Source organism: Pimephales promelas, chromosome 4 (genome assembly GCF_988280905.1).
Source record: "Pimephales promelas chromosome 4, fPimPro1.hap1.1, whole genome shotgun sequence".
Classification (NCBI taxonomy): Eukaryota; Metazoa; Chordata; class Actinopteri; order Cypriniformes; family Leuciscidae; genus Pimephales; species Pimephales promelas.
Genome location: NC_142772.1, coordinates 39,013,253 through 39,027,524, shown reverse-complemented (window position 1 = coordinate 39,027,524; position 14,272 = coordinate 39,013,253). Strand labels below are relative to the sequence as shown.

The window sequence follows — 14,272 nt, the reverse complement described above, 5'->3', positions numbered from 1 at the left end:
TCATGTGAATTCATGTTCATTTGAGTAAATATGATTTGTAGGGTCTTACTTTAAAAAAAAAAAAAAACACACAAAGCGTGGATATGAAAATGCACTATTACTAGGGAAGGTTGCATGATGTTCTAATCCTCGAAAGCCATGAAAAAAAAAATATAACTACAAAGGTAAAAGGAAAAACACCTGAGACATTACATAAGGCTTCACTTGCAGTGAGTATAAATCAGTGTTATTATTGTTAACTAAAACTATTAAAACATTTTGGCAATTGAAAAAAAAAATCTTAAAAATGAAAAAAAAAAAAAAAAATCCAGATTCAGCCTGTCATGTAAATAATAATGTATACTGTTGGACTATGCAGTTTATTGTATCACTAAATTACTATGTTCACTAGATGATTGTATGATAAAAATATTGGGTCACCACTTGAAAGTCCTAATGCTAGGACTCATAACATCTGTCAAGGAAAAAAACGTTTAAATATGTCATTTTGGTGATCAAAGATGAGTTTTCTGAATATATTTTAATTAGTTTTACCACAGAAAGAAGGCACTGGAGGTCATGAAGTCACAGCTGAGAGATGCAACAACACCTTGAAGCAGCAAGTGTTTACACACACTACTGCACATTCTCTCGTATATCTCATTGCTCAATTGAATGCATCGACAGAATAATGTCTCAATAGGAAACAAGGAGGAGGGCATGGTCACCTGAGAAACGGGACCATGCACCTGTCACAGCGTAACCGTGACGATCACCAAGGACACCAACTCCTGCTGTAAATAGGCCATCAGTATGTGGGCCGATATATTTAGGCGCTCCTGAAAAGACTTTTGTTCTCTCATTCCGTCATTTACACTGCACTACAGACCTTGTGACACCTGTACAAAGAAAGTGGCGAACGTGGAGATTGTGGACAGCTTACCATGCACAGCTCAGATTAAGCCCAATTCAGAAAACACACAGAGCAGCAAGCAACCGCTGACAGAACAACCCAGATCTAGACTTTACTACTGCCACCTGGGAAACTCAAAGTCCTAGTGTTGACTATGTGGACATGTGACATCATCACATTTGATTCTACATCCACTTGCCTCAGAAAAATCTGCACATTTGAATCTTTCTAAAAGTTTTTCTCCTAATAACAATGTGTTAAATTAATATAACCTCAGCATAATATTTTCTTTGCTGTCGAAATACAGGCACAAATCAACATTTACATTGTATTGATTGATAGTTAAACTTATAAACTGATTAATTATTATAAGGGATAGTTCACCCAAAAATTTGAAATCATTTACTGACCCACAAGTTGTTACAAATCTGTATAAATTTCTCTTTTCTGTTGAATTTTTGAATAATATGGGTAACCAAACAGTCAGCGGTCCCTATTGTCTTCCATAGTACGTAAAATAATCAGTCAATGCTGCCCATCGACTGTTTGGATACCCATATTCTTCAAAATATCTTGTTTTGTGCTAAGCACAAGAGAGAAATGCATACAGGTTTTGAACAACTCAAAAGTGAGTAAATGATGACAGAATTGACATTTTTGGGTGAACTATCCCTTTAAATAAAATAATTGTTATTCTTCTCAGCACAAACTTGCCTCTTTCAATTTTATTTTATTAAAATTGAGTAATCAGAAGGCACAATTCATAGTGTATTCACAGACCACTCACTTTAAAAGAATAAAAATACCCCAAAAATAGCAATTTCCACGGACACATTAAACATGTTCCATTTTATATTTTTCAAAATTTCTCTACCACTTAAAGTACAAAATGCATTAAAAAAAATTACTTTTTATGTCAAATATATATATATATATATATATATATATATATATATATATATATATATACTGTATATATATATATATATATATATATATATATATATATATATTTATTTTTTTTTTTTGTTTCACAACTTGCACTTTCAATGTCTACCACAAGAGGTCTCTACGTCACACAGTCCGAATCACAGCCACATAGACCTGAGACAGCAGGTTTAATATTCTTATCATGACACAGATTTCCAACTGTTGCTTTTCAGATTCATACTGCAAACATCTGATGTATCAAGAGTCATTTCCCATCATCACGATAGTTAATAAAAAACAATTAAACAAACACGTTAATTTATCTCAAAACTGGCACATACAGAAAGGAGCGTCACACAAACAAATCTACAGTTCAACATGTCATGCGTTTCATTAGGGGAACACGCATACTCATGTGCATACGTTTAGTTAAAACGTGAAACGTTTATATAGAGTACAAGTGCAAGTACACATTAAACTTCAAAAGGGTCGGCCAACAGGCAAACACACGCTCGGATGATGTTATAGTCTGTAGACACATTAGCAGAAATGCATTGTGGGGATGCAGATCAAACAGAGGGCGGATGGTGGGAAGGAAAGATGGTGGCGGTGGGGTACCTTAATCCCATCCACTGCATTATGGATGACAGTGGCCTGTGCCTCCTACAGAGAGACAGGGGAGGAGGGGGTGGAAAAACATGAGGAGAAAAAAGAATGAGAGAGAGAGAGAGAGAGAGGCCGTGTGTGGGTGGATGGGTGTTTGTGATTGCCAACCCAGTAAAAATTAACAAACAAAATATGCATGAAAAGCCACCAGAGGCTCAACAACAGAGAGCTTCTGTCTTCATAAAACCAATGACTGCACATGTTAGGCTATGCTATTTCAAAAACACCAACTACGAAGTCAAATTAGCAACGTAACCTATCGCTTTCTCACTGAAAGTGAAACAGCGTGATTTTAACAGAACTACTGCGGATGCTTTCACAGCTTCGAAAAACATGTTTATTTTATGCCGTCTTTTAGCTAGCTAGATACACACCACACTGCATAAATCTGTAATGCACATTTCTCTCTAGCAGGAAGTAACATTCCCTCACTGTCCAATCAGCACCCTGCATTCCCCATCATTATGAGGTATTCATTGCCATGACAACCACTGCCCAGTGCAATAGGCAACACAGAATCTGCAAATGCGAACAAACGACTACTATCATAAAAATAATTCAAAATTGCCAATTCATATCCGGGTATATATAGCCTTACGACAAATGGTATTTTAACGGTGTATCTGATTCAATACAATAATAGCGGTGTTATCGTAAGTACAGCCCTTTTCAAACTCAACACAATGGTTTATCTGTCATCATTAAATATACATTTTTTCTAAATATTAAAACATTTTAGCAAAATAATCTAAATATATATTTTTTATATTGAATCATAAATAAAAAGATTATATATATTTCATCATACATTCAGTGAAATCCTTTGTCTCAATAATCAAAATGTAAAATAAAATTATTATTATCATTAATAACCAATAATAATTATTATTAATGATTTTTTAGATCTCACATTTAACATTGTGAATGTCCTTGGTTGTTTGGTTAAAATAATGGCTAAATAATAGACATATCACCTATCCCTGCATAATTGTACAGTTAAAAGTAAAGCTAGAGGGGAAGCCATGAAACAAAGCACTAAGGCTAAAGTCTTTACAGACCATAAACACCTCCTCACTTCACTTCAAGGTTGAGTAACTATATCTGCACCATAAAACAGGACGGACACACACACACACACAGGCAGCATTAAAGGGCAACTATGAGGGATCCTAAAATATGTTGATGTATTAGGCCACGTGTTGCAATAGCTGTATAAGTTGGAACGCATGTAATGTTTCTATTAGGAGCTTCCTTCTTCCATACTCAGGGTTCACTCGAAAACCTATTTACTGAGCTTTTACAAACCACAAACATCCACTAAAGTCTCCTCAGAACACAGACTATCTATCTGTTTCACTTAAGCATGTCATTTAACCACAGCCCTTGTATAATGACATACTGTTTTATTAGGTTTCCTGCCAGCTCCATGTAGTAAACAACCTTCATCATTCACAGATCTAAGGAGACACTGAAAAGCAAAGTGGCATTATGCAATCAAATAAACAACCCCATAAGTACGTGCTTAGAGAGTATAGTGATATATCAGAGTGACAGAGCACAACTGGATAAACAGAGCTTAACTGGGTCCATGGACCGATCCATTAAACATACTGTATAGGGCTGAATCAGGAATAGTGTGGCGCCTTTAAGTATTTAAAGGGGTCAGGAACTACATTTTGTTCAATTTTCTCTGAGGTCCACTTATGTTATCTGAAAACATAAAAATTTAGAAGAAACAAGCTATTTTCTATCCTGTGTATCTTCCAAACACTTCATTTCGAAGAGTGCCGCATTCAAGACTCGGAAGTTAACGCCCACTGCTCTGATTGGGTCACAGATTTGCATATTCAAATAATTTCAACGTCCACGCCATTTTACATGTGTGGAATTGTTTTGAAAAGTTCTGATGAAAAATATCTCGTTACATAGTAACAACATTCGCCAACAATGTGAAATATTTATGGATATTAAATAACTATTGGTTGAGGCAAATTAAATTTTTACTTTTTAGTTTCCACAGTTTTTTTTTTTTTAAAGAATGACTTACGGTGTTTCGTTTAAACAGAATTGTGAATGAATGTACTGTTGTTTTTTTTAGGCTATTCAGTTCATTCTTTTAGATTAAGCGAAAAATGTATAGATTGCCATTTGCAGTGGCGTGTTTTAAATAAAATAAAAAGTGTTGTAATATAATTACTGATGAAAAAATACTTGGCATGTCTTGTAATCTTGTAAAAATCTTGTAATCCTCAGAACCATCTGTATCGTTTTGTTGCTGGAGTGTGTTTGCACCAGTCTCATTTATAACATGAAAAAAGTCATTTTCTGAGCTTAGTTTCAATAAAAGCTAGAATAATAAGATTGAGATGTGAAATTTACAGGATATTTGTATAGTACAAAGACCTTTATAGAAAATATGATTTCTCAATTCATGACCCCTTTAAATAAAGTCGCTGATATTTCACTTGGTGCAATTAGCATTGGTTAAAAAGAATTTTATAAGAGATACTTGTCAATAAAATGAATGATAGTGTAATCGACAGGCATTAGACATTTAAAATGCTACATTTAGAAAACTTCTATTTCAAATAAATGCTGCACATGTACACATGGGAACTGTACTATCGCAACCCAGGACTGTTAACATTCAACTCAACTGACATCAACACTAGGCCCAGTGGGTTTAAGCGAGGAATGCCATTAAGGATCTCAGTGAACCAGACAACATCCACTTCTCAGCACTGCGGCCAGTAAGAACAGTTTAAAGGCTGATTCTTAGAGCCCCAAGAGGAGCTTCTATCCCCAAACCAATCCAGATCCTGTTGATAATGCTGCGAAGGAGAAGCATCATCGTAAAATCACAAAAATAATACCACACTGCGACCTTTATCAGTGTAGTGAGTGACCCCAAAAGTACAATTGATATGCAAGAATGTCATCGCATTAGATAATTAAAGTGCCATGAAATGCCACGAGGTTTAGAAAAAAAGCATTGTTTTTCACAAATACTTTTGTTAGGTTTTAAACTGATATTCTACTCAAAATGAATGCATATGGACAGCGTTCATCATTAATGTGAATGACATTCATCATTCTAATATAAACCAAGACCAAGTCCTATCGTACATCAGCCTGTTCTCACGTAAATGCATCTCTATTGTGTATTGTCGTGTAATTTATACGCGAAAATTAGTTTTTACGTGCATATGAGACGCAGTTTTTCGCATCCATTTGATACGCAGTTCATTTGCGTGTAATACACATCCACTCCACACCACTAATTCTACCCAAACGTATAATACACACACACCCCACCTCACACCTAAACCTATCCAAACCAACCAATGCGTATCATATGCACGTAAAAACTCACTTTAGAGTATAAATTACACGACAATACACATGCGCGCCATAAAGACGCATTTGAGATCTGGTTGCGTACATATAACACCAGATCATAACACTCCAAAATAAACATTAATACATAATTTCCATGTTAGATTATTCAAATCATATTCTTCATTAGTGTTTATATTATCATTTCTATCCATTCCATGTTTTTACTAGCGTTAAATTTCACAAATTATTATTATTTTTTTACACAAAAGCTTAAATAGGTGAGTAGCTAAATAATAATAATTAAAAAAAAAAAAACAGACAAAACAATGTAAGAAAACTAAAATATTCACAATGTACTAAAGAATGCAGGTACAGTCACAGACAGAGGGGGGAAAGCATGGAGAGGAAGAAAAGAAAAGGATTAGAGGTAAATACCAGAGCAGGAGAGGGGAGGTTTCCTTTGGGACTGGTGACTATGCTGTTTTTGGTGCTGTTTGTCTGGGGCTGTGCAGGGAAACACAACATACGTCCAAGTTAAGAAGGGGTCAGGTTAAAAAGGAACGAGGGAGAGATCAGCATGCACAAATCACACACTCACACAAACACAAGAGGTAGGGTATGGTATGGTCATTATCTATTTTCTAAGGCAACTGATTGATGTAGAAAAACTGTCTTTTACACGAAAACAGCATTATTCTTTGAGACCCAATGTTCTCTAGCGGCGAGAGGAAAGGGAGGGTCATTATTAAAGTCCATAAAATGTTTTTCACCAATTAGGCTTCGTAACTGATCTATTATACCAATTAGCCTCATTACATGCAGAGGCGGATTAGATATGGGTGTTTATTTATACTCGGGGTCCCTCAGGTCTCGTGTCTATGGGCCTTTAGTGGTTTAGAGGTAGTTAACGGTCCTCTTTCCCTCACACAGCTCAGGCACTCATGCGAGAAGTGTCATTAGTACAGTATGTGCCTATGTGTGTGAGGTATGGACAAGGGAGATGAATGAGCAGCAGCTCACAACTACTGAACCCTCACAGACAACAAATAAACCCACATACACAAGCACAAACACGTCATTAAGTGACTTTGACACTACTATACACATTCAAATACATACTGTTCCTGACAAGAGGATCACTTGATGGCTAGCAGAATTCCTTAACAATTCCCAAATACTTATTGCAGTAGGTCATGGATCATCTCCATGGAAGTCCAACTTTATCCAAGAAAACGGGATATCTCCAGGAATGTTATCCTCTTACGGGACCCACTCATAAGACAGAAAACAATACTGAGCACCAAAAAATATGAGCGTCAATCCTGCAAATAAATATTAGGTGGGGAATCAAGCAGACACTGGATGAGGGTTTGGTGCAGTCAAACCCCTGGGATGTGCACAAATAGGATCTTCAGACATTTGTAAGAAGGAACTAGGAAAAGAGAGGGTGTTATTCTGCATGTTTATTCCACTGCCTACCTGTGTATGAACAGAAAGGCCCGTCCTAAACATGCTTCGGAAAGCTTTCAGAGTGGTCAGTATTAAACAAAATACATCCGAATACCAACATGCAGAATGAGACCTAGGAGGTACAGTAAGTGGTGTCCATGGGAGTTGGCTAAAATCATTCAAAGTAAAGAACAGGAGGAAGAAGGAAAAAAGCGTTGATCAGAAAAGACTAAACAAGAAAGTGGGACACATTTACAACGGTCCATGTGGTCTCATAAAGCCTGGCCTCTAACTAAACTGCAACAAGTCTTGTCCACAGTTTGTTCAGGCCAAGAACCGCCCACTTAGAAATTCAGAGACTGCCTGATTGACATGTAAAGCAATCTCTGTTCATTTAGTTTTTATGTGCCAATCAAGATTGCATGTGGCCCATCCACACCAAAGATGATAACTGTAACAATAAGTCAGTCATTTCAGGCCAAAACAAAGTTTGTTTGCAGTTTGAAACAGATTGCCAAAGCAAACTTTCCAAAAAAGTTATTTTCATATCTATTGCTGTAAAGCTGCTTGCTTTTAATGAAACCTATTGTATGAAGTGCTATAAAAATAAACCTGACACCACTTGACTAGAGTGCCAAATTGTAGAGCTAGTGAAAACAGATCCACATCAAATGTTTTTAAATGCTGTTTGCAAACGTCTTTTTAGCCCTAAGTGAAGAAAAATAATTTTGCAGTGAGAATATCAGAGCCTTAACTATATAGCTTCAATAACCTTTCTACATTTATGAAAATAGCAAAGTCCACATTACAGCTATTATGATAACATCATTGGAATCACTTTCAGAACAAATTTTTTCCAGCTGATGAACAATGAAAACATTTAGAGCCAATCAGAATCCAGTCAGCTTTAAAGGAGTAGTTCACTTTTCAAAAATTTTTTGCTGATAATTTACTCACCCCCATGTCATCCAAGATGTCATGTCTGTCTTTCTTCAGTCGAAAATAAATGAAGGTTTTTTTATGAAAACATTCCAGGATTTTTCTCCATATAATGCACTTCAGTGGGAACCAAACGGTTCAAGGTCAACCAAACGATCGCTCATTTAAAAAAAAAAAAACTAAGTTTAAGTTTTATAAGCTCAAATGGTCGCCTTGCTCTGTACTGCGATGCACGTTCGTGACTCTCCTGTTTGAACTCGTTCATCAAAATGAACGAATCTTTTTCCGAATCAATTCGTTAGTTTCGTTCGTTGAATGAACCAAATGACTCGGAAAAAGATTCGTTCATTTTGATGAACGAGTTCGAACAGGAGAATCACAAACGTGCGTCACAGAACAGAGCAAGGCGAGCATTTGAGCTTATAAAACTTAAACTTCGTTATTTATTTACTAAATTGATTTCGCTTGATAAGACCCTTATTCATCGTCTGGAATCGTTTAAAGCCTTTTGAACAGTTCACAGTTTGTACTGAAAAGTGTCTTTTGGACCTTGAACCGTTTGGTTCCCACTGAAGTCCATTATATGGAGAAAAATGCTGGAATGTTTTCATGAAAAACCTTAATTTCTTTTCGACTGAAGAAAGAAAGACATGGACATCTTGGATGACATGGGGGTGAGTAAATTATTAGCAAAAGTTTTTTTCAAAAGTGAACTACTCCTTTAAAGATCTCTTATAATAAACAACATTATCATCCGTTGGTGTGCACACTAATATAGTTATGGTAATTCTTGGTGTGAATGGACCTCTTCCCTTGAAAGCTGCTTAAGTTAGCTGCTCAGATCATATGAATCAGGTGCTCAGTGGATTAAGTGTGGGCAGTCTGTAAGGCTGAGACTTCGATCCAAGATTTGTTGATCAGTAATAAACAAGCTAAAAAGAAGCATTTGTTTAAAATAGAACCATAAAGTACCTGAAAACTGAGAACATTTTAAACTGGCCATCACTGCATTATGTCCAACAGAAATGCAGGATCTGAAGTACGAATTTAGAGGGAAGTGTTGCACATTATCAGGTAGGTGGAGGTACAAGTGGAGAGGAAGATGAAAGAAAAATAGGAAGGTGTAAATTAAACAAGATTCTCACCATGTACTGAATGGTAGAGCTCGACTTCCGCTTCTAGAGAGAGAATGAGAGGGAAAGAAGTGTGAAAAATGGACTGTGAGACGATATATAAAAGAGTAGCCTGTTTGATAGCAGTTTTCATCTGGGGTTCGGATAAAAGCATCAGATGCAGCCAGGGCCGAGTATACCAGCCAAAGAAAACAATCTGGGGTGTAGGTGAAGGTTTGGGTTTAGAGCAAGACAATGTGTAGACCTCTTCTGTAGTACAACAGGACATTTGTAGAAAGAGGAACAAGGAAGGGGTGGGTCAAGTGAAGGAAAAAGGAGAGAGAAACATGCAACTAGCAGAAGAACTAGTGCACTTGAGGAATGATCAGTGTAAGCAAAGTTAACTGATCCAGGGTCACTTGTTCGAGAGATATTCGAGATAGTTTCCGTTCGGCGATAATCTGGTCCTAAACCAGGAGCAGGGAAAACTTAGGAGCCACACAAAGTAGGAATTGATGTGCAAGGACAGACAGGGATGCTGAGAGAGGAAGCGAGCACAGTCTGTGCGGTTCAGTGATATTTTTTGTCCTAAAAAAAAAAGGGCAGCCAAGAACGAGTTATATTAAGCACAGAATGTTCTCAGAAGCGCTTTGGTTGAAAATGCAGCAGTGCAACTTCCAATCGCTGCAACTGCCTTATTAAAAAAAAAAAAAAAAAAAAAAACGCCTCCAATTCTAAAGCAGAATTACATAACCAGCATTACTGCAAAGATTTAGACACAGAGCAAGGAAGTCAGCTTCAGTTATTTTGAAAAAATAGCGAGAGAAACTAAATAAAGAGCAGCTCAACATGATATTTGGAGACGGAGCATAAAGGTGAAGGAATGTGAGATTAAAGTAATCATGAAAAGGAGAGAAGAAATCTTTTAAAATGGTTGGAGGACGTGGGGGAGCCTGTTGCTAGGCGATGAGAGGAGCGATGTGCTGCTATTTTCGTCTCAGAGTTTCCAGGGTTTCAGAATCACGGCTATTCCTGGAACCAGAGTCACATTCCCTGCTGAACTATTTCTCCACTCACACACACACACACACACACGGAGATAGCAGGTGTGAGTCACAGAGGTGGGTTGTGGGGTGACGATAAAGTAGAAACAGGTAGGAATGTGTGCGAGTGTGTGTCTACAATCACTCTCATAAGTGTTAAGGGCAGTTCATCTCTGAAAATCCTGTTTCATGAATCAAATTATGCTGGCTCTTGTGGAAGATTCCATAGATTCCTCAATGACATCACAGCCGCCATCGTTATATCGTTCTCCTCAACGTCTCCCATACGTCCACAGGTGCTGACGGAAATAAAACATTCATTTCGTCTCATCTTTCGGTGGTATCGCTGGCTCCATGACCGGATAGAGCTTGTTACGGTGTTTGGTAACACTCTTATGACTTCTAGAGAGCCCAGCAAATTCACTACAATATTCATCATGAGGTTCATTGCATAATCCGCATGCTATTTTTACATTTTTTGCGCAAATGTGTGCAACCCTGTGGGATGAATTGAAATATGGGGAAATGTGTTAAAGGTAGCTCTTCTTGGTAGCTAAATAAATGTATATTTTCATGTTCTAATGACTGCTAAAGAGTCCAGCAAATTCAGTGAAATAATCAATGCAAAAGCTCATTTTAATCCAAATGCTATTTATACCCTTTCACAGTAATAAGTGGAACCCTGAGGGATGGATTGAAATATGGGGAACTGTGTTAAGGCGGCTAATATGGTAACATATTACCTTTAACTCAGGGATATTTACCTTTTTACATTTTGTTTAATTTTTAATTTTTTTTTTGGAACCACAAAAGATGATCTCCAAGCTGCTCTTTTGCTTACAATGAATGTGGATGGTGACTATTGGCTGTCAAAGCTGAAAAAGATACAAAATTATCTAAAGTCCATAAATGAGCTAAATTACAAGTCTTCTGAAGAACTGGCAGACAGGCTTTGGAAGAGTAGTAATATAGTTTACAAGTCATATGATTGACAGTCATTGGTCACCATCCGCTTTTGATTATATAGAAAAGTGCAGTTTCAAGATTAGCTAATTTAAACTCTTTTGGGGCTGGTTTCACATACAGGGTTTAGATTAAACCAGGATTAAGCCTTAGTTCAATTAGGACATTTAAGTAGATTTTTACATTTTTCTTTAGAAAAAACATTACTGATGTGCATCTTGAGATAAAAAAAATGGCACTGACATATTTTAAGATAAGTTTATTTCAGTTAAAACAGCTCAATAATGCATTAGCCGAGTCCCAAATAGACGCATGTCTCTTTTACACGCCTGGTGTGACTCCAGGTTTCGGCAAATAAAAGCCGGTCTCAAATAGAGGGTCTGTTTTTTTTAGTTTCGGGTTGTTCATTTTCTAAAACCGTCAGATCGTCCGCTTTTTGGCGGCCGCCAAAGCAAATTTTTGTCCCGCAAAGCCTATTTTGATCGGTGACAGGGTGCATAACGAGCAGAGAGAGAGAGAGAGAGCCACGCCCGCACTCTCACGTCTTCAAACACCACAAGCGCTGTCTTGTTGTCTCTCCCTCGCGCATATTAATCAAATCAATTAACATGATGGTAAAAGGTGGGAAGACCGCAGTTTCACGTGGAGCATTTGGAGATTTTTAGAGACTCAATGAACAACATCAACACTAAATTATAAAGGCCGGTCTCATATAGACGCCAGTCTCAAATACAAGTCGGTGTAGTTCAACGATTTGGGAAAATAAAAGCCCTATAATTTTGTTTTACGGTAAGCCTTGTTTGTGAAACCGGGGGTTAGTGTTTAATGGAAAAATAGAAACAACATATGAAGTCAACCCTAAATCCTACCCTTTTAAAACAGATCTCTAAATATTTGTGATATTTTGGAATCTATCAGTAAGATGAAATCAGTTTTGAGGAGAGGTTGACTAGATTTAATTTGAACAGTATTTAAATACAGTTTAATGAGGTGATTTTAGGTGTCAGTGGTCATGTTTTCAGACATTCTTGACATTCTAACACACATACACTTCGAACTGACAACACTAACGTATGAAAACAACACAATCATGCAACAAAGAAGACACTCTAAACACACACAGCAAGCACTGACAGATTAGCCAGTAAAATAGCAGGACGGAAAGACTGAGTAGTGAGTGATGGTGCTAAGAAACCATAAGGTCATGTCTGGGTCACAGAGGTCAGAAGTTCAACAGATCTTCTTACCTTAACGTCTGCTTTTTTGTTCAACAAGCTCTTGGCTGCTACAATGGGAAGAAATGAGAGAGAGAAGTTAAATCAGCAACACCATATTACATATTACAAAATGTCAATTAACCCGCCGGACAGGCAATTTACCCAGGGCTGTATTTCCTAAAAAACAAACAGAACACTGGAGATATGAATCATACTAATAATTTTGAACAGCATAACTAGGCCCAGACAGAATCTTTTTTTTTTTTTCTTGGTTCTGCACTTATTTTTGATTTTGAAGTTGGGAGTTGTATGGAATGGGTTTAAACATGGTAAGCCATTATTAATAACTAAAAAAATTAGCCAAAACGTTATAAACAAGCTCAAGAGAGCCTGGAGATTTTCAAAATTTTGTGAATGATAGGCATTCAACTTTCAGCAAGTGTAGATTCTGTGTTAGCCTACTCAGAACTCTACTCCAGATTTCTATCAATGACACTTTATAATAAACATCATTAGTGAGTCTTTAACAATACATATAATTCTAACTAGCATATTTCATGTTCAATGTTTCATGATAGCGATTAATTGTCCAAAAACTAATTTAATAAGTGTTACATAAAATGAATAAAGATTTTTAAAGATTAAGATTTATTATAAAGCGTTTCCCATGGCTGCTTTGAGTGAACTGTTCCTCATGGTCTAATTAATAAAACATTTTCATCATGTTTATGCTCTTTGTAAGACTTACAGAAAAGATTGTGGCACAGAAATTCACTAACCTATACTGGACATTTACATCCGCTTCCTAATCACAGAAGCAACTAACATTTTAATATTTGCTTTTTTAGGTTCAGCCAAACAGTACCTAAACAGAATAGTTGACCAAGGAACTTTTCAATCAAATTAATTATGAAAATTGCTAAACAAAAGTCAGTGCTTTTATGTTAGTGTTGTTCACCATGATGCTGTAAAAACATCTGACACAATCATTGTCATTATTGGTTCTTGTACCATTTTATATTCAAAATACATTTGCATACAAAAATACACAGACCCTCTCGAGCAACTGTGCATGCAGCTTTAAAGCAGTCCATTTAAATAGCTTCTGCTTTTTTAGTAATTAACCACAATAACACCATTGCATTCACATCAAACTCATTCGGCATGTCTGTTTCCTCAAAGAATCACACATCCAGAGTTGGTTAGACTATTAATAAAGCAGCACTTCAGCACTCTTAAACATGGGGATGGGCCTTTTTGATAATTTTCTATTATGAGTACTCATACTCATACTAAAAAAAACATGATGCCTTTGGTTCGTTTGTGTATAGCTGTCACTGGATTTCAATCACAGTGAAACGTCTTCAAATCGAAGTTCAATCAAATCGAGTTCCAAGAAAGAAAAAAAAAGGTTTCATTTCTAAACACTTGTGTACTTGCATGGTTGCACCCATCCCAACTACTAATTTTAAAGGGTGTCTTAGCACTTCTGAGGATAAGACTACTGATCTAGATAGTGTTCATCCGATCAGTTCAGCAAAAAAGATTCTGTATTTCTGTAAAAAAGGATCCAACCGATTCAGCTTCGTCACCAATAAGACTGTTCAGTGGATGACATGGGCTGACATTATGCAATTACAGAGTATTTATGACCAGAGTATTTCTGGTCATAAATCGAAGAACAGGGTCATTCAAGGTTGGAATTTGACACAGATCCTCCTA

General features: G+C 36.7%; 1 protein-coding gene across 22 annotated transcripts in view; it reads right to left on the bottom strand.

Annotated features, from left to right (window-relative positions):
• Positions 1-14,272, bottom strand: part of camk2b1 (calcium/calmodulin dependent protein kinase II beta 1) — a 72,607-nt gene that overhangs the window by 11,041 nt on the left and 47,294 nt on the right. For 4 of the 22 annotated variants that reach the window (XM_039658181.2, XM_039658190.2, XM_039658180.2 and 1 more), the window contains 3 exons: positions 12,581-12,618; positions 9,361-9,393; positions 6,263-6,331 (listed from right to left, as the gene is read on the bottom strand). In XM_039658181.2, the coding sequence (XP_039514115.1) occupies positions 6,263-6,331; positions 9,361-9,393; positions 12,581-12,618 (140 nt within the window). Of the gene's footprint in view, positions 1-2,440; positions 2,486-6,262; positions 6,332-9,360; positions 9,394-12,580; positions 12,619-14,272 lie in introns of all 22 variants that reach the window. The other 18 variants (XM_039658202.2, XM_039658195.2, XM_039658185.2 and 15 more) reach the window with 8 other exon arrangements.